This window comes from Chinchilla lanigera, unplaced genomic scaffold (assembly GCF_000276665.1).
Source record: "Chinchilla lanigera isolate Chin_1 unplaced genomic scaffold, ChiLan1.0 scaffold00195, whole genome shotgun sequence".
Lineage (NCBI taxonomy): Eukaryota > Metazoa > Chordata > Mammalia > Rodentia > Chinchillidae > Chinchilla > Chinchilla lanigera.
This window is the reverse complement of record NW_004955596.1, coordinates 579,008-602,604: the sequence shown is the minus strand read 5'-3', so window position 1 is coordinate 602,604 and position 23,597 is coordinate 579,008. Positions and strand designations below refer to the sequence as shown.

The following is a 23,597-nucleotide window of genomic DNA, read 5'->3' as shown; positions in this document are numbered from 1 at the left end:
CAGCCTCCCTCGGGCCTGCGGCGCCTGAACCCGCAGAGATGAGCGGTGGGTGTGGTTAGCTGTTACCCCGCAACTCCAAAGCAGTCTGTGTGTGGGATGCTGCCGTCGTGCCCACTGCACAGATAAGGAAACTGAGACTTGGTGACCAAGGTCACACGCTCAGAAACGGGCAGAGCCCTAGCCAGGGACCTTAAGGGAAGGTTTGTGCTGTTTGTACGTGCCGATTGGTGCTCTCTCCAGCGCCCGCCCTCCTTCCAGTGGAGGTAGAGGGGCGAGCTAATTCGAAATCTGAAGAGCTACGCTTTTCGCTTGGGGGAACTCAGAATTATCCCTTCAGCAGCCGGTCCTCCTTTTTGTACTACGTCCGTTCCTCTTACCTTTGAACTTCTTCTAAATCCAAGCTTTAGTTACATTAATGGCTAGGCTGCCTGAAAGCTGCACGGGTCATTCAGTTTTCCTAGCCCTTATAGTAGTAGAGATTTTTCTCATACCCATTTTAAAGATAAAGCAACTGGAGGCCCAGGGAGGGTGCACACAGTAATGTAAGTCAACACACATTCCAGAACCCCCTTTCCCGCAGCCAGGATTCAAACATCAGCCTTGTGCCTTGGGACCATCTTTTATTCCATGCCCTTACAAGGTAGTCCTAGGTTGTGTGGGGTGGGGGGAGGGTCTGAGCAGGCTATGATTCCATAGCTGTGGGCCCTTGGCTCCAGGACTGGAGCTTTTGGTGTAGCCACAGTTGATAGGAATAATTGTCCCTCCCCTTTTCCCTGTTTCCCCTCCCCCTCCTTCCTCTGTTTCTTCTCCCCTTTCCTTCTCTTCCTGGGCGGTTCTGACCAAGCTGTCCGGGGACAACTTCTGTCCTCCATCCTGAGAGGAGACCCCCCTCAAGAAAAGTGATATTAGTAAGGGAAAAAAGGTAACTAATTCTCTCCTGTGCCCTTTATTTCTCTGGCACTTCTTAACCAGAAATGGGGGTAGGAGATGGAATGAGTTAAGAATTAAAAACTTTATAAGACTGCCAGTGTAGGAGTATGAAAGTCCATCTTTGTAAGGAGCAGCCTCATGTCTTAGATGAAACTGAAGTGGGTTTGACATTTGAAGAAGCTGTGATTGTATGGCATCTGAGTCTGGGGAGGCGTCTAGTGGAAGAAAGTACATCACTTTGGTCATTTTTGATCAAGCTGAGAAGGGTAACCATTGCTTACTTACAGTGCCAGGCTGAGTAGCCCGCTCCTTGAATTGCCACAGCCAACTAGGGCAGAGACAAGGACTCCGCTGCTGAGGAGGTACATTCTGCTGTAGTGCCTGTCCATCCCAGTTTTCAAGTAGCCACATTAGGGTGCTTGGCTACATCTGTCCCACTCCCAAGTTTATGCCCTTGATCTTGGACTGGCCATGTTTTGGTGCTGTTAAGGACTGGACACTATCATGTAGGCAGAAACTCGTTTTGTTGTGTCTTTTGGTAAAATGTTCCCACACAGCATGTGTGGAGCCTTTTCCTAAACCAGCAGATGGTTGTGGGACCCAGAACACCATCAGGGCTTCCAGTGCCTTCTCAAGTCTGTGTTTTCCTTGCGGGTGGCACCTACCCACACATTCCCAGAACAGCAACAGGACCCTGGCATGCATGGGGATGAAAGCTTTCTTTTTTAAAAAATTTCATTTTGATAAGCCTTACAAAGACGCCTTAGTGAGAAGCCAGCTCTGCTTCATGCTCACAGAATAGGCTGTTCTCTGGCCGGCGGCTTTGTTCCCATGGGTCTTTGCCACCAGCCTCCCAGGAAGAATCTGTTTGAGACCTGTGGGGGCGTGGGAGGGATCGGATAGGAGTGTGAGATGTCATCGGTGTGTTTAAGGCTTTAAGGAATGCTAACTGAAGGGAGGTCGGCAAAGGCAGGATGCCCACTGGGCTCCAAGAAGGGAGAAGAAATTCTTGCGAAAGTATTACTCCCACTTCTCATCTTTTTTTTTTTTCTTTTTTTTCCCCCCTCTCTACCCCAGTAATCCCGTTAGAGATTTTATTTTTGCTTCTTCCAACTGGTGGAAGTCGCCTGCATGCCTACCTCTCTATCCCCTACCTGCAACCACCAACTCCCAATCCCCAACCCCTACACCAGCGCCAGGTCTTGGTCTCCTTTTGAGTATCTGGTTCAGATTGATGTGACTGATTATAGTTTCTGAAGGGGAGGATCTGACTGACCCAAGTTGGGGTCACGTGAACACTTGATCCATTCTGCTCTGGCCAGGTGTCAATTACTGCTGATTTGAGTGGGGGTCCAAAAAAGGACAGTGAAGGTAAGGTGGTGAGAATACCCCTGTAGTCACCAGAGCATAGCACAGACTGACTTTTACACCCAGGATGTTTTAATGCCATTAGTGGCTGCCATTAGTAGCCTTGATGCCACTTTCAAGGCCGTCTCTGGTGCTTTCCATGACCTCTTACAGCAGAGCATGAGCAAGGCCTGTACCACCTCTTTGTGATGCCAGAGGAAAAATAAAGACTTTACTGGCAGCAGCTAAGAGCTGTAGGAGCATGACAAGCCTTGAGGTGGGAGGGAGGAGGTGGGAAGGTAACCTGCCGATTAAGTGCCTTGCAGATGGAGTAGATTTTCATGGTCTGCTCCCTGCCTACAAGAGCTTCATCATCTGTATAGTTGAGCTTGCTGTGGTACACAGCTAGGTAGGTTTATGTCCCTTTTACTTACACCAGCAGACATGTGCTTACCATTGTGAGAGCAACCTCAAGTGGATTGAAGGAATTCTTTTTTTAGCCTCTTGAAAAGTAACTAAACGGCTTGTACTTGGGATCAGACTTAAGTGATCATGGATCTGGCCTCCTGATCACGAGTAGCCAAGAGCTCCTTAGCCTCCTCTCTTCAGAGTCCATCAGTGTGGCTGCTCTCCTGCAGCCCCTTCAAGCCCCGTGCTTTTCTTTAGCCACCATCTCCACTCTCCTGTCCTAGTTCATGCTGTCCTCCACTGGCTGTTTCTTGGTTAGCCAGTGATCTAATCTTGAAGAAGGCTTGCTTCCAGCAGAGATGCTTCAGATGGCTTCTCCCTGATGTTTGTGCAAGGCTGTGAAGGAGCCTTTTTCCTTCCTGCAGCAGTAAGCCAGGTACTAGACATGGCCAGCGAACTAAATACACCATTTAGAGATTTTATTTTTGCTTCTTCCAACTGGTGGAAGTCGCCTGCATGCCTACCTCTCTATCTGGTGGGGTTTAGCCCATGGCCTGGAGACTAGCATGGCAGCGTGACCTAGCAAGTGGAGAGGCACCATGGAAAGAGAAGCAGGGAGGAAAGGGCACTTCCCTTCAATGAGAGAAGTTGGAGAAGCTCTCTGACATAAGGACATCTCACCATCAATCAAAGGAAGGTAGAGAATGGGCCTGTAGCCATGGTGTAAGGAAGGGCCCAAGGCTGGGGAAAGTTGGTGTGAGAGGGGAACATGATAGGCTATAAGAGAGGGGAAAATACAACCTAGTAGGCTGTTAGGAGAACGTTGGATTTTCCTCTGATAGGGGAGAGCCATTGGAAGGTCTTAAATTGACTTGTATTTTAATCCTCTTCCTTCTGGCTCCTGTATGGATAGTTGACTGTGGGGAGTGAGGGAAAAAAGCAGACCCTGGTTGTATCCCAAGTGTTAGAATATGCCAGGCCAGGCCATGGGCAGAAGTGGTGCCAGATGAACAGTGATCCCCAAAAGAGACGATGGTCCTTTACTGAGTTCACATGTTGCCTCTATTGTGTACCACACTGTGAGAACTTAAGCAATTTGTCCCACTTTTCTCAGCTTCTGTGAGGGTAATAGCACCTGTTTTGAGGAGTACCTGGTTTGAGCTAGGGGTGACATGCGGTGTTTTTACACATACTATTACTCAGGCCCCATGTGTGTCCCAGGTGTGGAGTGATGTGTCCACCCTGTCCTTTATATCTGTACTGGGAAAAAGGCAGAACCAAGGGATTGATATTAAAGCTTCCTAGATGGCCCAGACTTGCTACAGCTTGAGATCTGTGCAGCTGGCAGGGACTAGGACCTAATAATAATCTTCCTAATTCATTCATAGGGAAGTAGGCACCTCAAAAGGGTGATGGTGACTCAGGGTTCATCTGAAAACATTGTCCCTGGATGTTTAGTCCAAGAAAGCTGGAGCTGTTCTTTTATGTTTGGGAGCCAAGGGAGGTTTGTTAGTTGTAGTTGTGGCCATCACTGTGTGAGATGGTCCAGGGTAGGCCTATATGAGCTTCACTGTGAGAGCAAGTTGTAGTATTAGTCTTGTTTCTTCTACTTTCCATAGCAAAGTAAGCTGTTAACATTGTGAAGCTCAGCCTTGCTGTGGAAACATTACTTTGCATTGGGATTGTGCTCGCCAAGATACACAGTCACATAGATGCCCTCCTACTCTTGCACAGGTAGTAGGAGGGGAAAGCCCTGTTAAATGAACCAAAGGTTCCATAGCATTCTTGATGTGGAAGTTGTCAAAGAAAGAAAAATGAAAGTAAAACAACAAATACCCATGTGCTACCACCTAGATGCCACAGTGGTTGGTATTTTGTCATATGTACAGTTTCCTTCTACTTATAGAGTATATCTAATTCATAATCTCTGCTTTTTTGCTGAGGCATTTTGAATTGCAAATATAACATTGTACTTCTGCGCATACTCTAAGAATGAAGATATTCTATCCTTGGACCTATCACATCCAAAAAAAAACTAGTCAGTAGTATCTAAAATTAAGCTCATTGAATCCACCCCAAGTTGTCTTCAAAATGTTTTTTCTAGAAAAATCTTTGCACTAGTTTTTCTTTTCTTTTCTTTTCCTACCAGGAATCGAACTCAGGACCTTGTGCTTGCCAAGCAAGGCACTGTGCCACTGAGCTATATCCCCTGCCTTGCACTAGTTTTTCTTAATGACCCTAATTTTTGTAAGAGAAGTCAGACTGGTTATCTTAGATGATATCTCATATCTGCCCATTGTTTTCTCCTGGTGTTGTTTAACTCATCACACACAGACACACACAACTTTTGATTTTCTGTAAACTGCACATTCGAGGTTAGATTTCTAAAGTAGCTCCGGTTAAATATCTCCTATGCGTACTTCATCTTCAGTACCTATAGCAAGTAATACCGTTTCCCTTTACATTGTGGAGTGCTTGGCCATCCTTCAGGTGCTTTCTCCTCTTCAGCCTTCACCTGGTGGTGGTTCTACCCATGGTGCCTTCTCCTCTTCAGCCTTCACCTGGTGGTGGTTCTACCCATGGTGCCTTCTCCTCTTCAGCCTTCACCTGGTGGTGGTTCTACCCATGGTGCCTTCTCCTCTTCAGCCTTCACCTGGTAGTGGTTCTACCCATGGAGAGTTTTTACCTGAAGAAGTTTCTTCATTGGCATGCACAGAGTGGCTATTTTTAAAATTTGTTCTTTGCTATGTGTTTATTAGCTACCTTTATCCTATAAAATAGGGTAAATTAATTCTTTCTGTTTGATAACCAGTTTTTAAAATGGAATCAGTGTTAAATTCATCCTGAGTAATGGCAGTTGATTTTTTCCTCTTCTATTCATTATTTGCTGCACTGTTGACACAGTAAATTTTGCTCAGGGATGGCCTTAAAATTAATCATCTTTGTTATTTTTGATGATAATATTGCCCTAAATTTGGCCAGTAGCAGCTCCTCCCAGCTGACTGTAGTACCCTTTTGATGTGCTCCCACTTACTCCTTTAGAGTTTCTTGGTTTTGCTACTCTGATCACAGCCATCTCCAATGAGCTATGTGCTCCAGAGGTTTTTTTAAATGCTTTATTGAATATAGCTGACATACCATAAAATTCAGTTATTCATAGGCTTTTTAACTTGGATATTTTGGGTGGCCAAAATCTAATTCTCTTGAAATGGTAATGGGCTTATTGTGTCTATCAGCTGGGGATCGTTTGTCCGCCTTGTAATTAAACTCTTTCCTACTCTTTATATCACAGCTAAGTGACTCCCCTTCAGTGGGTTTTCCCTGATCCTTGGTTAACATGGTTCTTCACATGTGTGCACAAACCCATCTCTTGGTTCTCCAACAAGGTACCTGTTCATTTTCTTCTTACCTCTTATTGGTCAGGCTCTGTGTAGTTACATTTAGACTTTCCACAACAGACTGCAGGTCCCAGGATGCCAGACTGCACTGTTCAGGGTCTCCCCTTCGGTGCTGGGTGTTGATGCACTGCAGTGTTATAATAGGTGTTCAGGGACTGAATGAGGACTACCTAGGACCTAGCATTAAACCTCAGCTGTGGCAGACAAAGTCCACGTTCCTGTTAGGACTAGTATAATGTTTCTGTTTCCTTAAGTTCTGGCATTACATTCTAGCTGGAGTAGACAAAGCCTATATTCCTGTTATGACTGGTGTAATATTTCTGTTTCCTTTAGGTTCAAATGAGAAAATATCTACAACTTTTTGGGCTTTGCTCAGTCTCTGTAGATTAATAAGATTGTGGCCACTCTTTCCTCTTGCACCCATTGCACACATCAGTATACCAAAGCCTTTCCTCAGTGACTCAATGAAGGTGGTAGGAGATGGGATGGGGAGCCTCAGCCTTGCACTTGAGTGGCTTACCCCATAAGAGGCGATCTGTTACAAGGAGGTACCTGGAGAAGCCTACGCCTGTAAGGCTAGAATGAATGTCCTGGAAGAAGTCCTCCTGGTTGTACATGCCTCAGGCAGGAGAAAGGATTTTCCAAATATTTGCAAAGACCTCTTTGGTAACTTTTCAGGTACTTACTGAGCATCTAGTATGCATTGCATTGTTCTGGTTACTGAAAATTTAAGGCTAAAGAAGACATAGTCCCTACCTTCATAAATCTTATATTCTAATGGAAAAGACAGATTAAATAATATGAGTAATAAGCAAAACTATATTATATGTTAGCTAGTAAGTGCTAAGGAGTTGGCAGGTAAAGTTGAGGCTTTAGAATGGCAAAGAGCTCAAGGGAGAAAGTGACATTTGAGCAGAGAGCTGAGGGAGATAGGGAGTGACCAGTGTGGCTGTTGGAACAAGAACCTTTTAAGCAGCAGGAATAATAAGTGCAAAGGCCCTGGAGTAGGAGCTTCCCTGGTTTGTATGCGGAACAGAAGGCAACAATGTGCTGGCAGTGATGAAGTGTAAGAGTAATCAGAGGTGAGATCATAGAGATGTGGGAGGAGGGGAGGCCTAACAGGGCTTATAAATCATTTTAAGGATTTTTTTGAATGAGATGGGGGAAGCCAGTGGAAGGTATTTTTAGAGGAATAACAATCTGACCAGCATTTTAAAATGAATATCTTATCTGGTTCCCATATCAAGTTTAGACTGCTTAACAGCAAGGGCAGAAGCAGGAAGACCAGGGAGGGGATAATAATAGCAATCTGAAGCAGAATGCTAGAACTAATGCCTTTCATCTTTATACCTTACAGAAAAATGCAATTTCTACCTCTTCCAGATCAACAACCATAAATAGTGTTGCTTTCTCACTTCTTTGTGTGACTTAATATGGCAGTACTTATTTGTATTGTTATTAAAATAAAAAATAGGAAGACATGCCTACTAGGATATACATTCTTGTCTGTGTTCTTTGTATTGCTGCTGGGATCTTTCTTGTATGTTCTTCCCCACTGTGGACCTGGTGATTGAAATAGACTTTTGGTTATAAAATATAAAGGGATTTAACCACAGGTTAGAATTATGGCCACACTGCCGACAGGAAATGAGCTTGTGGAACTTGGGGTGGACTTTTGGTCATGCCGCTCTCAGAGGTTCTGAAAACCCCAGTTGGGTAAGGTTGCACTGGACTGCAGCCACAGATGCCCAGAAATGGAAAAACAAAACAAAACCTTTTCTACCAAGATGTAAAATCCCTTTTCATTCATCATGATTGGGCCTAATAGGTAGTTGATATGTCAAAACGTAAAAAATGGTATGGCTTCTCTAAACGTTTTATTCAAACTCAAACATAAACTGTTTGCTAATGGGTCATTTCTTGAGTGTTGCTTTGCAGGTAGAGTTTTCCATCAGAGTTCTTAACAGAACTAAATATTGGCTTTTTTTTAAGTAGTAGAGCAAGATTGTAAAAGATTGTCTAAATACTAAACCTTTCCTGACTTTAAAGATTTCTTTCTCCCAAACATACAGTGGTCTCCTATGTTGTTTATTCTCTAGCTGTATTTTTTTTTTAATGACTTGCCTGCTCTCTGAGCAGTCAACTAGGACTGCTTTTTCTAGTCACATTCATACTTGATTGATTTACATACTGTTTAGTTATGTCATCCATGTACCATTAGCATAACTGCGATGAATGAGTTTGGAAGCAAATACAGTCCCCCCCACACCTCCTCTGCCGAGCATAAAACTTGTAATGAAGGGGTTAGGGTAAATTAGAGACTCAGGCTGGAAGAAGTCTCTTCACCAGGCTGCTGTATGTGCAGGTGGTGGGTTTTACTAGTTAAGCAATAGGTGGTTCAGAGAGCTTCAGCAACTAAAAGGAGAGGAATGAAGGGAAACAGCTATGCCATTAGACCATGGTAGTGTATCCATCTGGGAATATTCTAAGTGGCTTCAAATGAACATCTGCAGAAAAATGTCTTCAGCTTGGGTCCCCTACCTTCTTTCACTGGTCTCACAGGTTGTACTTAATGAAACTCACCTGTGTTGAAAGTAGAGGTCCTTTCTCCCTTTCCCACTACAAATGGCAAGAACCTTATTTTATTTTGAAAGTTTGGGGCTTGAGCTGTTTTGTTATTTAGGTTTAAGGGATTTTTTTTATTATTTTTAATCTTTAAAGCCTTCCATCTTGTGTATGTAAAATGCTGTCTGTGAAAACCTGCAGAGATTAATGAGCTGCTGTACACCACATTGTGAACTGACCTTTTGCCTCTGGTGCTGAAGCCAAAGGTGCCTTCCTCAGTCATCTTCTCATACCCAGTAGATAGCGTGTGGGAACTCTTCCACAAAGCCGTGTGCACTGGAAATGGCTCAGTTTCTGTTGAGTTATTAGTAAAATAGTAACCCAGTGGTCCTCTTGAATCCCCAAGTCTTGGCTTCTGTGTCATGGGCCAGTCACCAGAATCATAGTCCAGAGGTACTTGGCAGCTGCTGGCCAAGTCCTATCACTTTGCTGTTTCCTTCTGCACAAGAACAGACTGAGATAAGCAGCAGGAGAGCAGAGGTCATTATGGAAGAGACTGAATTTAATCACCACCACCACCACCATCACCTTAAAAACTCTCGTGCTCCTTCTAAGGGATTTGAATCTAGTTCTTCCCACAGCAGCCAAACAGTTTGGGAGAGATCCAGGTGAAGGTAGCATTAATTCTGCTTACAGCCATAGCTTTTATGCCTTTTGTGGTGTTTTGCTTTTAACTGGAGATGTCCAAATTTCATTTTTCTCACTGATTAGTAACTTAAAGGAGCTGAAAGTAAAGACTGCCATTCTGAGATTACTTGTGAGCTATTTCTTACCATATACGGAAAAGGTCTAAATATGGAAGCTATGCTTGTCCCTCAGTTTTTAAAAATCATGCAAGTGAAGTAAATCCAGAAGTACTTAGGAATGCCAGCATTGCAAATGCCAAGGACTGAGCTGAATGCAATACGGACATAAAACTAAGTCCAGATCTGTGACCTCAAGCTACATTCAGTCCCAAGATCTAAGACTTAATACTTGGAATCAAAGATACGGAGCTCTTCCAGGCAAGTTTTTGATCATGAGGTATAGTGGTGTACAGTTGGAAATAAAGGTGGTAAATGCTGCCAGTAGCAGGTAATGATCATGATGCTTTATGTTAACAGGTCTTGACCCTAAGGAATGCCAGCTGGCGTGTCAGAACTATAACCTCAGTGCCTACCCCTTGCAGAGCATGTTTTCTCTAGGAAATTAATGGCACTAAATTGGCAGGTGGCTTCACTGGTCAAGGGCTCCTGGTCCTGAGACAGAGCTCTCGAAGCTAAAATTGGAGTAGCTGCTGAGACCTGAGATGCTGCCTGCTTTACCTGCTCCTTCCCAGACAGAGGAAGCACTTACCACCTGTTTCCAGAGTTAAACATGTGCAGGATTATAGTAAATATCACTACCTACGTTTTCTTTTTTTTTTAAGTTTCATGGAGGCATAATTGACATCCAGTAAACTGTACATGTTTAAAGTGTACAGTTTTGTAAGTTCTTACGTGGGTTTTTTTGTTTGTTTTTTTTGTGTGTGTGTGTTTTTGAGACAGGGTCTCTCTATGCACTTCAGGCTGGCTTTGAGCTCACTTTGTAGCCCAGACTGGTCTGGAACAATCCTCCTGCCTCAGGCTCCCGAGTGCTGGGATTACAGGCGTGCACCACCCATACCCAGCCCTTATGTGTTCTTTTGTTCCCCTTGGGAATCCCCATTACCCTTTCCTAACAACTACTGGTGTGCTTTTCTGTCAGCAGAAATTAGTTTGCTTTTTCTAATTATAAATTCAGTCATATATTATGTACTCTTTAGTCTGGCTTCTTTTATTCAGTATGATTATTTTGAGATTTCTCTATCTCATTCCATATATTAGTAGTTTATTCCTTTTTATTGATGAGTATTTTTCTCCATATGGATATACTTACTTATCCAGTCTCCAGTTGGTCATGTTTAGATTGATTCCTAGTCACTGTTACAAATGAAACTGCTTTAAATATTTGTGTACAAGTCTAAATATTTAAATATTTGTGTACAAGTACATGACTAAGAATGGTGTCCATCTTTTCATGTGCTTACTTGCCATCCATATATATCTCTTTCAGTAACATACCTCTTCAAATCTTTTGTCTTTTTAAAGTGCATTGTTTTGTTATGGTTGAATTTTTAAAGTAGTTTTTACAAAGGTTGATGTTCTGGGTTTTGTTTTATGGTTTGTACTTTCGACATCACATGTAAGTAATTCTTAACCCAAGATTTATTACAAAGATTTCTTTCTTATGTTTACTTGAAAACATTTTATAGGCTTAGCATTTGTTTTTAGGCCTATGATCCATTTTGAGTTGGTATTTGATAATTGTATGAAGTATGGATCTGAGCTTTTGCTTTTTTTAAATATTGTTCCAGACCAGTGTAATTTTGAGTCTCAATATCCTTTTTATCTGTTTCCCCATATTTCTGCCTCTTTGTATGTCTGGTAATCTTTGTAGGCTAGGTATTATTAACTTTTGAAGTGCTAGGTATTTTTTATTCCAGCTTCCTGCTGTGAATCGTTTCAGTTACTTAGGAAACAGTTCAGTCCTTGTGGACCTTGCTTTTGTGATTTGTTAATGAGGTCTGGAGCAGTGTTCATTTTAGGGCTGAATACTTTTCAGTACTAAGGTGAGATCTTGCATTTTATACCCATTGCCTGGGGCTCTGATCCCAGCCTACTGTGAGCGATAGGCAGTGTTCCCTGTAAATAGATAGTTCTTCTGGCCTTACATATTGTTTCCTACTGGTACACAGGATAGTATTCCACTGAATATTCAACAAGGGTCCTTTGCAGATCTGAGATGTCTCTTTGTTCGGTGTTTTCCTGCCTGGGACTCTGTCCCAGCAGCAGCCGTTAGCTGTTCTATTTCCATTTCCCTCTCCATAAAACTCCCAAGGACATAAGCTGGGGCAGTTGTATATCCCCCTTGTTTGTTTCCTACCTCTCAGGGATTGCCACCCTTCATGTGAGTGTCTAGTATCTTAAAAATTACTGTTTTGGTTATGTGTTGTTCAGGTTATTTCTTGGTTTTTGAGAGGGTGTTTATTTTGTGGCTATTTTAGAAACAAATTTGATCCCTTTTCCTCCATTACATGAAAATGGAAGTCCTCACTACCTGTTTTGACATCACAGCTTCTCTTACATCCTGTATCCAGTGCTGGCCAGCATAATTCACACCCTAGAAAACTATGCATTCATATTCCTGCCTTTTTGACAGACATTGCTGCTTCCCCTCCTTGCTACCTCTTCCCCTGAGCCTTCCTACTTAGCCCTATAGAAGGGTCTGTTCCTCCCCATCGATGAAGCCCTCCTTTTAGCCTCTCCTTGTCCTATACCTTATGCCTTGTGTGACACTCAGTCACCTCCCATTTGCTCATTTGTAGGGATACTGTTTAGGTTTTGGACTTGGATTATGGGAAATCCCCTCTAAGTGTCTAAGGAACACTACCACCTCAGCACCTCAGCCCTTCTTGGTGAAGACATGTAGATGGGGTTGACAGTAGTGACTGTGATCTGACATTCTGGAGCAATGCTCATGTCCTCTTTGCAGAACAACAACTGACCTGAAATAGCATAGGACAATAAGGATCATAGGCAGACATTCTACTTCCTGGCTTTTATGATTTCCTGAGATAATAGAGAAAGGTTTTGCCCCTCAGTGTCTGTCCCACATAAGCTCAAGAGAGCAGTAATTGTACAGACACATTTGTTGTACTAGCAGCCATCCACATCTTCAGACTGGCCCAGCAGCAGGTAGAGGTTGTGTCTCACTTTGGGCTCCCTGTCTGACCAGTCGGAGTTGAGGCCTTTCACCTCAGGCAAAGCAGCATCAATGCATGTAATACCTAAAGCTTGCTCACCACTGCATTGTATTGGAAATAAAAGTAGAATGTAAGAAGTTTCTCCCCGTATTTACAATTTTTCATTGCAATCAAAATATGATCTTGCACAGGTCAGGGCCATGTTTAGATTTGGTAAGAAATAGTGTAATTCTTTTGCTAGGTGTACTGTATTTTTTAAACTATGGATTGTAATCTATTAATGTATCATGAAATAAATTCAACGGGTCACAATCAAGATTCTTCTTAAAAATAAGAAGTGTATCACATTAGAATTCACTCCTGGTGTATATTCTGTGGGTTTGGACAAATGTATAATGAACAGTAGCTATCGTTATAGTGTCATAAAGATTATTTTCAGTGCTCTGTGTTCCATCTGTTCATCTACCCTACCTAGACACCTAGTAACCACCAGTCACTTTACTCTCTCTATATTTTGCCTTCAAATTCCAGACTTTAAGTCACCTCAGAACACAAGTCTTGAGGGACATGATTGAGGGCACCGGAATTACTACTGTTTGGTGCTGCTGACCTCAAGGTCACAGGCCGGCTACTGTAGCTCCATACACCACGTCCTTGTAACAGGAAGATAGGGTAGGAGGGTTCTTCCTGTTCTTGTTTTTTGTTTTTGTTTTTGTTTTTTTCCATCCATAAGACAGGACTTTCCAGGAAGACTCTAGGAGACATTCAGAGTAGGTGAAATATGCCTAAACTAGGAGGTCCCAGAGCACCAACTGACCCATACCTTACCTCACACCAACCTTGGCATAGGGAAAGGCTTAGAATCATTCCAGCTCATCTCCTAGGTTGAGCTGTTGATGTTCTTAGAAAGGTGATACTCAGTCAGAAAGGAGGAAGGAAACTGAATCTGGATTATGTCACAGCCTTGCTGCCAGGTGCCCCCTGGGCATGTTTTACTCTAGGTTTTGTTCAACCAGCCTTTACAAACAGTCAGGGCTCAGAAGCCAGGGACCATCCTTGCATCCTGGGCCGTTTTCTAGGATGTTTCCTTACCTATTGTCTTGGCCAACATGACTGCTCAGGAAGCTGTGGGCTGTAACTCTAGGTCTGCTCAAAAGTACGACCTGGAAGAGGCTATTTCTGATTATCAGTCTCCTTCATGATTCCTTGTCCTCCCTCAGATAAATAAAGCCTTTCACTGCAGCCAGGCACTGCTGTTTGCCGGCTCTGATCTTGGGTGGGTTACAGAGCCTTAGAGTGGTTTCCTTGTTTCTGTTGCATGTGGTAAATCAAAAGGGTTCTGAAAACCATAGGTGTTCATTGCCTACTCCCACCCTAACCTTGGGCTCAGATGGCACAAGTTCAGCATAGAACTTGCAGTGGGTATGTGTATGATGGCAGCTATTGTTGAAGTGTCAGAGCTGTTTCTCTCTGTTATTCATATATACAAAAGTATTCAAGTTCTACTATTTGTTATTTCTTGTATCAGGTGGTGATTACTCTGGCAAAGCAATGAGCTAAATGCATACCCCAGCTCACAGGTTCTAAGAATGCAATTCTTTCTTCTGGAGGAGCTTCAGGCCATGTCCATGCCCATTCTGCCAAGGACATTGGTCTCAGGATGCTTTCTCTGGACAGCTATCTCTACTCCTGTCCCCACCCCATTTCCTATTTTGTTTGAAGTTTACATAGTCTGGTGGCTGTGATAATGCTCTCAATTCATCTTTGCTTCCCTGTCTTACTTATGAGTGTTGACATTGTTTTTTCAGGCTGGAGTTTTGTGTTGATTTCCCTCCTCCCGCAAACACCTACACATACACAATGCATTTCTGTTTGGTAGATGTGATGCCTAACCCTGGTGGGTGTCCACCTCAGCCTCTGATAAAATCAGTTTTGTGTCAGTTAAATATGTCAACTGGCTGGCCTCTTCCAGTCTGGGATTCTGGTGTGAGAATTTCTAGGAATGCAGTGTCAGCTATCACAATTGGCTTACAGTGGCTTCCGGAGGACTCAGTGCTGATGGCATGTTTTGAAAAGGGAATTGTAGATGTCTCTCACAGATAGCTTTTCCTCTTTTCTCATGGCACTCACTCTCTGAGATCTTCATCTTTGGAGTTTCCCATTTTATTAGAAGATGAGATTGTTATTTGTCTGGCTTCTGGGAAATCAGTATAGTAGAAAGAACATGGTAATTTGGATTTAATAGTCTAGCTTTACCTCTTCTGCAAATTACTTCACTTCTGCCTCAGTTTCTTCTCTGTGAAATGGAGCCGGTGTTGCGGAAACAGCTGAGTTTGTGTATACATAAGAGAGCCTCAGAGAGCTGGGGCACCTTTGGATGAAATGCATAAGTGAAAGCTGCACAAGTTCTCTCATTTTTCGGGATCAGCCTAGGTTGGTTTCTACTTTTGCCAGAAAAATTATAATTCAGCAGCCAGCCTGTGCTAGGTTCCTTGTTGGTATGAGACTCTTAGCACCGGAATGCTCACAGAAGCTTGCATCCCACTTCTTTTCCCACACCCCAAGGTGCTAAGTGGGTTCTCTTCTTCCCTGGATGAACACCCAGTTACCCAACCAGGAGAGCAGCACCATGTGTCCGTCTCATTTAGTGAACCACTGAGAAGGTCATGGTGTGGTGGTGGTGGAAGGAGCTTTACCTCAGCCCAATAACAGAAGGCCAGCTTTGTTTTACACATTATGCGTAAAAAGTGATAAGGGCTTGGTGATGAATGTGATTCTTACACTGTAAGTGGTTATGTCAGTCTTATAGGGATGAGTAATTCTTAATCTGGGAAGAAATCTAAGTGGTGCTGGGAAAGTCATAACAGGGGAGTTTATGCCTCTCACCTCCAGAACAGAGTAGACTGCTGCTGCCTGTGGGAGGTGAGGTCCTTTGGGGGTCCATTTACTGCTTGGCATCAAGGACTGCCCCAACTCCCTAGCTGCCTAATAAGGTCAGGAAATTCCCTTAGTTGCTGCAGTTCCATCTAGGCCTAGAACACGCTTCCAGGCCCATTAGTGCTGACATCTCCGATGGGTTCTGACTTGCCTCCTGTCATTTCTCCTCGTTGCTCATATTACATCTGCCCTTTTTCACAGGGATGCTGGAAGATGGAAAGAAATTCGACTCCTCCCGGGACAGAAACAAGCCCTTTAAATTTATGCTAGGCAAACAGGAGGTGATCCGAGGCTGGGAGGAAGGGGTGGCCCAGGTATGCTCTCATTTATTTTGTTTTGTTCTTTGTTTCTACCCGTTAAGCTATTTTTATAGGAAAACGTTCATATGGTTTGAAAATCAAAAAAGGTTTCAGTCTCTCGCATCCACCCTTCCTTCCTGATATCCCCCGCAAATAATTATTAATGTGTCTGTGTTACAGTTTCTTTAAGTTATGCAGAAATGTACTTGTACTTGTTTTGCCTTTACACAGCAGAACTTTAAACATACCAGAGCATAGCAGCTGCACATGTACAGCTGCATAGTACTCCCTGGAGTGTGTTACAGTTTATTTGGCAGAGAACTAATGATGGCTGCTAGGGTCATCTCCAGTGTTTTTTTATTATAAAAAATGCCACAGTGGTTCATCATGTGTACTTTATTTTACATATATACAAGTGTTGCTGTAAAACTAAATTTTCCACAGTGGGAAGAGTGGCCCAAAGCTGCACGTACAGGTCTTGTCCTGTTGCCTTCAAGGGATTGCACTCTTTGAGCTACCACTGAAAGGCTGTAAAGGTGATGGCTCCACAGCCGCAACAGTAAAGTGCAGTATTCAACTTCTGGCCTTGGGACAATATGATGAATGGAAAATAGTGTATTATGTAGTTTTAGTTTGTGGCTCTCTTATTATTGATCATGTTACTTCTAATCACTTCTGAGTGGTCACACTGTGGAGAAAGTAATTTTGTCTTAAGTTTGTTTCCTCATCTCTTCCTTCCCATTTGTGGAAACAGCTTTGTTCTTGACCGAATTCCCAGAGACAGTAGGGGACCCAAAGTTGCCAAATTTCAGTTGGATTCTGTCTTTTCATCAAGCCGAGGAATTTTTTCTTGGCTTTAACCAGGTAAAGGGATGTTTACAGTGGGCTGAGACCCAGGGGTCTTTATAATTAGGCTGTGGATGATAGGTTTAGTCTTTTTCCCTTTCACCAAAGAGAAGAGGAGATTTAACCAAAGTAAAAGAAAAATTTGTCTCTTTTCCAGAATATATATCGCTCTACTTACTTTATAAAATATCACTGATTTATCTCCAAGTAAACTGCTAAACTTCGAGGAACTTTAAGCTTCCTCATTCCCAGGTGTCTAGATCTCTGCTTCCGCAGGGGAGAGGGTTGTCAGAACAGGGCAGAGACTATTGGTGGCCTCTTTCTCTTGGGAAACCTTGCCAGCCATATCACTTTGCCCTTGTGCTTATGATCAGGCCAGCTCTTGGGTCTGTAGCCCATCCCCCATCTCCCATGCCAGCACTGTCCACATGACAACTTATCTTCTGTGACTGTTCTGGCATTGGGATAGTGACTGTGTTGCACGGCCCAACTGCTATAGGTGCTACTGAGATAGCATTGTCAACCTAAGTGATATCCCAGGTTTTGAGGCATGACAGAATTGGGCACTGTCCAGATCCCTTTGCTTTGGAGTCAGATCCTTCAGCCCTGTCACTTAAGAGAAGATTAGGTAGTTTGAAAACTACATGAAACATCTTTTAAATTCTGCTGTATAGAGTATTGAGCTAAAGGCATAGGAAGAAGGGATTGTCTATGCCCCTTTTTGGTTTTACATGTTTCCATGTGCAACAAGTACAATTTTAACAGTTCCCTTTTTCATTTCATAATGTTTTTGGGAATCTTTCCATATTAATACATTAAAAGCTAGCTACTATTGTTAATATTAGGGATTGACTGAACCCAGAGCCTTCACTCTGAATTAAATCCCAGCACTTTCATTTTTTTATTTTGAGACGTGGTATCACTAAGTCATGAATTTGCTAGGCCATACTTTTGTTTTTTTTTTTTTTTTGTTTTTGTTTTTCTCCGGTACCGGGAACCGAACTCACGACCTTGCGCTTGCCAGGCAGACGCTTTTGCCGCTGAGCTAAATCCCCAGCCCCCTAGGCCATACTTTTAACGTGGAATTTTTTGCCTCTGTCTCCTAGAGTGCTGTGATTACAAGCATGTACCATCTTGCCTAAGTGCTACTGTATTCTTTCTAATGGCAAGTCTGTGGTGTGGACATGCCTATGAAACAGTCCCCTTGTGATGGATACTTGGCTTAGAATATGGTAGAAGTAGAAATGTTGAGACAAAAAATAGGATTGTTTTGAGTTTTATTGGAGAAAAGCCATATGTTTTTAACTGTCCTTACCACCTTGATCCAGCATGTCCCAGTTTCTCAGAGATGCTAAAGTATGGATCCTGAGTTGCAAGAGAAACTTCATTTTAGCCCAGAGCTTCCTTTTCATTTGTCATCTCCCATGCTGGGTCATGTGGAGACTAAAAAGTAAAACAGGTAAAGGATAGAAATATGACAGAAAGCCTATTCAGCATTTCAGAAAGTAGGTATTTACACTTCCTTTGTATTTGATTAGAAACTAAAAAAATAAACAAATGTATTTTTTTGAAGTAAAAATTTTCTCTCCGCCCTAGCCATGCTTCACACTACTGTCCCCACAGAAAAACACTGGGATCATTGGTGTCTTTCCAAAGATGTTTCCTGTGTATATAGCAGGTATAAATATGTAAGTTTCATAAATGATAGTGTGCTATTTTGTATTGCAAAACAATCATACTATTTTAAAGTTTCTCATTATAGAAGTGTAAACACAGAAATTACAGAAAAAAAAAAATAGATTATCCAAACTATGTTTTCTTTTAAAGCAAAGATTTGATCAAGGTACTGTCAGCCCTCTGTTCATTTTCCACATCCGTGGATTCAACCACATACCAAAAGTATTTCAGGAAGTCATCTGTGCTAAAACACATACCTTTTTCATCATTATTTCCTAAACAACAGATTATAAAAACTATTTACCTAGCATTTACATTACATTAGGTATTACAAGCAATACAGAAATGATGTGAAATATTCAAGAGGATGTGCAGAGGATATGCAAATATTCTATGTAAGAGATTTAAGCATCCACAGGTGTTGATGTCCTCAGAGGTCTGGAACAAATCCTTGATGAATACCAAGGGATGACCCTACTTCTTTTACTAGAAGGACATAAATGCCACTTAACCACATCTCTGAGTGACTGACCACTGAGGACTGGGTGAGGAAAGTTCTAGATTGTTACCTGCCCATTGTCCATCAGTAAGACCTGGTAGAAAGGTCGTAGGCCTTATCCTGTAGGGGGTCAAAAGGGGTTTTTCACTGCAGTTGGGACCCTTGGGGTCTGACTGCCAACTTCCAAGTCTTTCGTGGGTTGGGCAGAGGGGTCTCTGATACCTGAGAAGCTAGCTGCAAAGGTACTGGACTGTCCTAGCCAACACAACATTGTTCTGACCAAGAAACTTCCAAGTAAACCGCTCTGCTTCTGCAGAGAGACAGGGAATGTATCCAGCTGAGCATTTCTTCCTTGTTCTTTTCACAGATGAGTGTGGGTCAGAGAGCCAAACTGACTATCTCCGCAGACTATGCCTATGGTGCCACTGGGCACCCGGGCATCATCCCACCACACGCCACTCTTGTCTTCGACGTGGAGCTTCTAAAATTGGAATGACAGGAGTGGCCTCCTCCCTTAGCTCCCTGTTCTTGGTAAGAAAACAGTGCTGACGGGTCTTTAACTGCCTTTGCATCTCCCTTGTTATGCCCAGTGTTTTGTAGGTAGAGACCCACAAAAAAAAGAAAAAAAAAAGCCATAAGGACTTTTTCCCCTGCCTCCTTCCCCTGTAAGTCATCTCCCCGCCCAAATCTTTTTGAGGCAAGGTCTTGCTATGTAGTTCATATGGTCCTTGAACTCACTGTGTAGTCCAGGCTGGCCTTGAATTCATGGTGGTCATCCTGCCTCAGCCTCCTGAGTGCTGAGGTTATAGGTGTGTACATCCTGGCTAGAGCATCCTTTTAATGTAGCTGGTTACCCAGAGACAAGAGATGGCATATGTTCTGGAATGAATACATGAGAATGGCCGCTGTTTAGATATAAAGTGTTTTTATATGTAGCTTATTAACTGAGTTGGGGACTGTGGAAACACCAGCCACATGGCTAGTGTTGGCATTTTAGTTCTTTGAAAGACTTAATGACTTTGCTCTACCTCATGTTTGCAGATGCTACTAAGCCAAACACATCTGATGCAAGCGTGTAGTTTATGTGGCTTTCAATGTGTTAGCTGTATACCTAGTTACTGTCTGTTAGAAGTTAAGAGGGGGGCATTACTCTCTAGTCCACCTGCCTCAGGGAGCAAGCCCAGGACACTCAAGGCCAGCTTATTTTCAGTGAGTGGAGTGGAAAGATGAAGCCAGAGGATGCTTATGAAGTGTAAAGGATTCACTTAGGTCACATAGTCCTGGGAAGGAACCTAGGGATCTGAATCGGCCTTGTACAGCAGGTGAGGAAGCAGACCCAGGGAGAAAACCCTTCCTTGAGGTCACATGGAGGCTGTAGTAAAGGACCAGAGCCCCTTTCCTGACTTCCCTCTTCTACATTTACTTTTTTAGAAACCAAACAGTATCCTAGTAGGACATCCCTTTTTGTGTATGTATTAGAATCATGAAACACATAAATGCTGTCATCTGTATAGCTGTATACCTGGTTACTGTCTGTTAGAAGTTAAGAGGGGGGCATTACTGGGCCAAATGGCCCAGATTTTCTTATTCACTGCCCTCCTGCCCACAGAACCAGAAGGCCACAGCCAGAGACTGAGGACACTTGTTTGAAAGTGACAGCAAGTGGCTGCTAACCCCATAATGGTAGTCAGGCTTCTTAAAATGAGAGGCTCTTTTACTATTAGCAGTCTTTCCTCTCATTAGCCTGAGATGTAAATACATACTGAGGTAATACAGGGCTGACCAGGTTTGATAACTCTAGTTTCTTTGCTCATTATTTCTACCAGGAAGGAATTCTAGATAGTAGTCTCTGTCTGCCCGGAGGTCTCTACCTCTTCCTGTTCTTAGAGAGATGAATTATTTGAACATAAATGCACACAGGGAGCCTTGGAGTTATCTTTTTTGGGGATATTTTCTGTAAGCCTGATGGGATAGAGGAACAAAAAAGGAGAGAAAAGGGTAAGGGCTGCAAGTCACCCTGACTTAACTGTACTCCTGCCAAAAATCTCAGAGCTTCTTACGAAGATCTCAAAGGAAAGTCCCAAGGCAGTTGAGAATGTTGTAGGTTTGACTGAATGAATGAATACATTTTTCAGTCTATTCACCATGACAGATGACAAGGGCTGTGGTTCTCAGTCTGAATCCACTGGGTTATCTCCTGATATCCCACTACTTTTTGTATAAACATCTACCCTGACTGGGGGATGGGATTTTAGGCATTAAGATTTTTTCAAGCCCTCAGGTGATTCCTATATATAGCCAACTTGGAGACCAGAGATATTGGGGAGCTGTGCTGTCAGCAGTATGGGTCCATGTCTCCTGCTGTCCTCAGCAAGCTACAGTTCAACTTCAGGACAAAGGACTAAAACAAAATACATGGGCCAGTTTAAGTGGGAAGAAGTTGGCTCACCTGGGAACCCACCACCAGCCCATCTGGCTTTCTCTAGTGAGAAGAGAAATGATGTAGTCCCAGCAAGACCACTCAGCTGCTGGGGACAGGAGTTGGCATGGCAGATGGCACTGTGGCTCTCCTCATAAAGAACACTGAATTGCTGGAATTCAACAGATTTTCTGTCCCCAGCAGATCTGCTATGGAGGGATCCTGTGTCTCCAGATGCGTGCACATGAATCCACATGGAGCTTTTCCTGATATCCCACTACTCTTTGTATAAACATCTACCCCGACTGAATGTGTTCTGTCACTCAGCTTTGCTTCTGACACCTCCATTTCCTCTTCCCTTCCTCCTTGTATGTGTGTTTACCGAAACTACATGCCATAAACCTCAAGTTACTCATTTTGTTTCTGTGTTGGATGAAGATTCAGTTTCAGTCTTTTTGACCTAGTTTCCAATTAAGTATATTGTCAAGTATTAACAGCACAAGTGATGGGTTAAACTTTAGAATAGTAATTGGTGTTGGGGTATGGTTTGCAAGAATCTTTTTATTTTTTTGGATGAAATCTTTATCTATTATATATTAAACATTCTTGCTGCTGCGCTGCAAAGCCATAGCAGATTTGAGACGCTGTTGAGGGCTGAATTATTCTCCATTGTGAGAGACGTCCTTGGGTTAAGTTAAAAGCCCTACCCAAAACGAAGTGGGGAGGGGGAGAACCTTAGCCTCTGCCAGCCCCAGCCACCTCCTCTGAAATCTTTGCCTTTTGAAAGCAGGTCACTTTCACTGCGATGTTGGACACTACAGGTATCTGTCCCTGGGCCAGCAGGGACCTCTGCTGCCTTTTCATGACCTGCCCCCGCCCCCCGATCCTGTGGTTTTTTCTAGTGGATTTTCAGGACTTTTGTAATCTCGTAACTATCCAAGTTCCACTTCCTAAATTTTAAGAACTTCAATTGAAAGTTTAAATTGAAGGTGCTGTTCGTAGACTTATGACCCAATGAAAGCCCTGCCATCATGACAAATCCTTGAATGTTCTCTTAAGATAATGATGCTGGTCATCACAGCTTCAGCATCCCCTGTTTTTGGGTTTTCTTTGTTTTTGTGGGGTTTTTTGTTCTGTTTTTTATGCTTGGCTCTCTCTGCTGATCTCAGAGTTCCCTGGCTTTTCTTCCCTCAGTCCCTTCTCACCCTTTGCTGTCCTGTGTAGTGATTTGGTGAGAGATCATTGCTTTGTTCCCCACTCCACACACCCTCAGCAACACCCCTCCCCCATACCACATATGAGTTTCAAGTTTTATTATTGCAATAAAAGTGCTTTATGCTGGCTTTTCTCAGCTCTGTGTCATGGTGGTTACTGTCATGTGCCTTTCCTGCCATTTGGTGCTGAAGGGGGTAGCAATAGAGATGCTATCCAACATTGAATGTTAGCAGAACTGCAGTAGTGAACATCCTTCCCCACTGGCCACTGTGGGTTGGGTGAGGAGGAGGAGGTTTGGCCATAGATTCACATCAAAGGAACTGTCAGGTCAGGCTGGGATAGTCAGAGAGTACCCCTCCCCCCATCATCACATGTCTTTAACTATGTGTTCTGGTTGGAGCGCTGTGCCTGGTTCTTGGGTTACAAAGTGTGAGCTATATCCACCTCTCAAGAAGGAAGTCCCAGTGAAGTTGGAGAAATGCAGGAAGCAAATGGATGAAGAATTACAAAGGGCAGATTTTGGTTTTAAATTGTTCCTCAGTGACATTTGGTGTAGAAAGACTGCCTTGTAGACAGGCTGACTAATTACAATACCTTTCTTGGTCCTTTAGCCTGCATGTGCCAGTGTCATTCTTTCCTTACTGAAAGTTATGGAGGCTAGCAATTACTCCAACACTTTCAAAATTGCTCTGGTTGAGAATCATTGATTTTAAATAGGTTATTTAAAGACTTGATAAATGACTTTCTAAATCCTTTCTTTTGTTTTTATATTGCTGGAGTAATATTGCAGGGTCTTTTTTGTTTTGTCTTTTGGAGACAGGGTTTCACTATGCAGTACAGGCTGGCCTTGAGCTCACTTCGTAGCCCAGGCTGGTCTCGAACTCGCAGTGATCCTCTTGCCTCAGCCTCCCGAGTGCTGGAATTAGAGGCGTGCACCACCACACCTGGCCCTCGTATCTTATTTTCTCCAGAGTTCTTTTTTAAAATTTGTCAAACAGTGAAGAATTGTTTCGGGAAATACTATATTCTATTATAAACATATTGCTATACCTGTTTTTCAAATAAAAATATGTAGATACAAGTTGATGGACAGATACCATTCTTTTTTCACATTTCATAGTAAATGGCAAGCATCACTACTTCCCCAGTACATATCATAAACTAGTGTACAGTATTTACACTTTTGTACCACTATCAAAATGTAGAAAGTCATCTCAGGAAGGTCCCAATATTC

At 42.9% G+C, this 23,597-nt stretch overlaps 1 protein-coding gene across 4 annotated transcripts in view; it reads left to right on the top strand.

The window, feature by feature from the left end:
• Fkbp1a (FK506 binding protein 1A, 12kDa) overlaps nt 1-22,499 on the top strand; it is a 26,105-nt gene extending 3,606 nt beyond the window's left edge. The window contains exons 3-5 of one of the 4 annotated variants that reach the window (XM_005414706.2): nt 15,610-15,722; nt 19,097-19,260; nt 21,353-22,499. In XM_005414706.2, the coding sequence (XP_005414763.1) occupies nt 15,610-15,722; nt 19,097-19,225 (242 nt within the window). In that variant the 3' untranslated portion in view covers nt 19,226-19,260; nt 21,353-22,499. The other 3 variants (XM_005414705.2, XM_013510020.1, XM_013510019.1) reach the window with 3 other exon arrangements.
• Nucleotides 22,500-23,597: the final 1,098 nt, after the last annotated feature.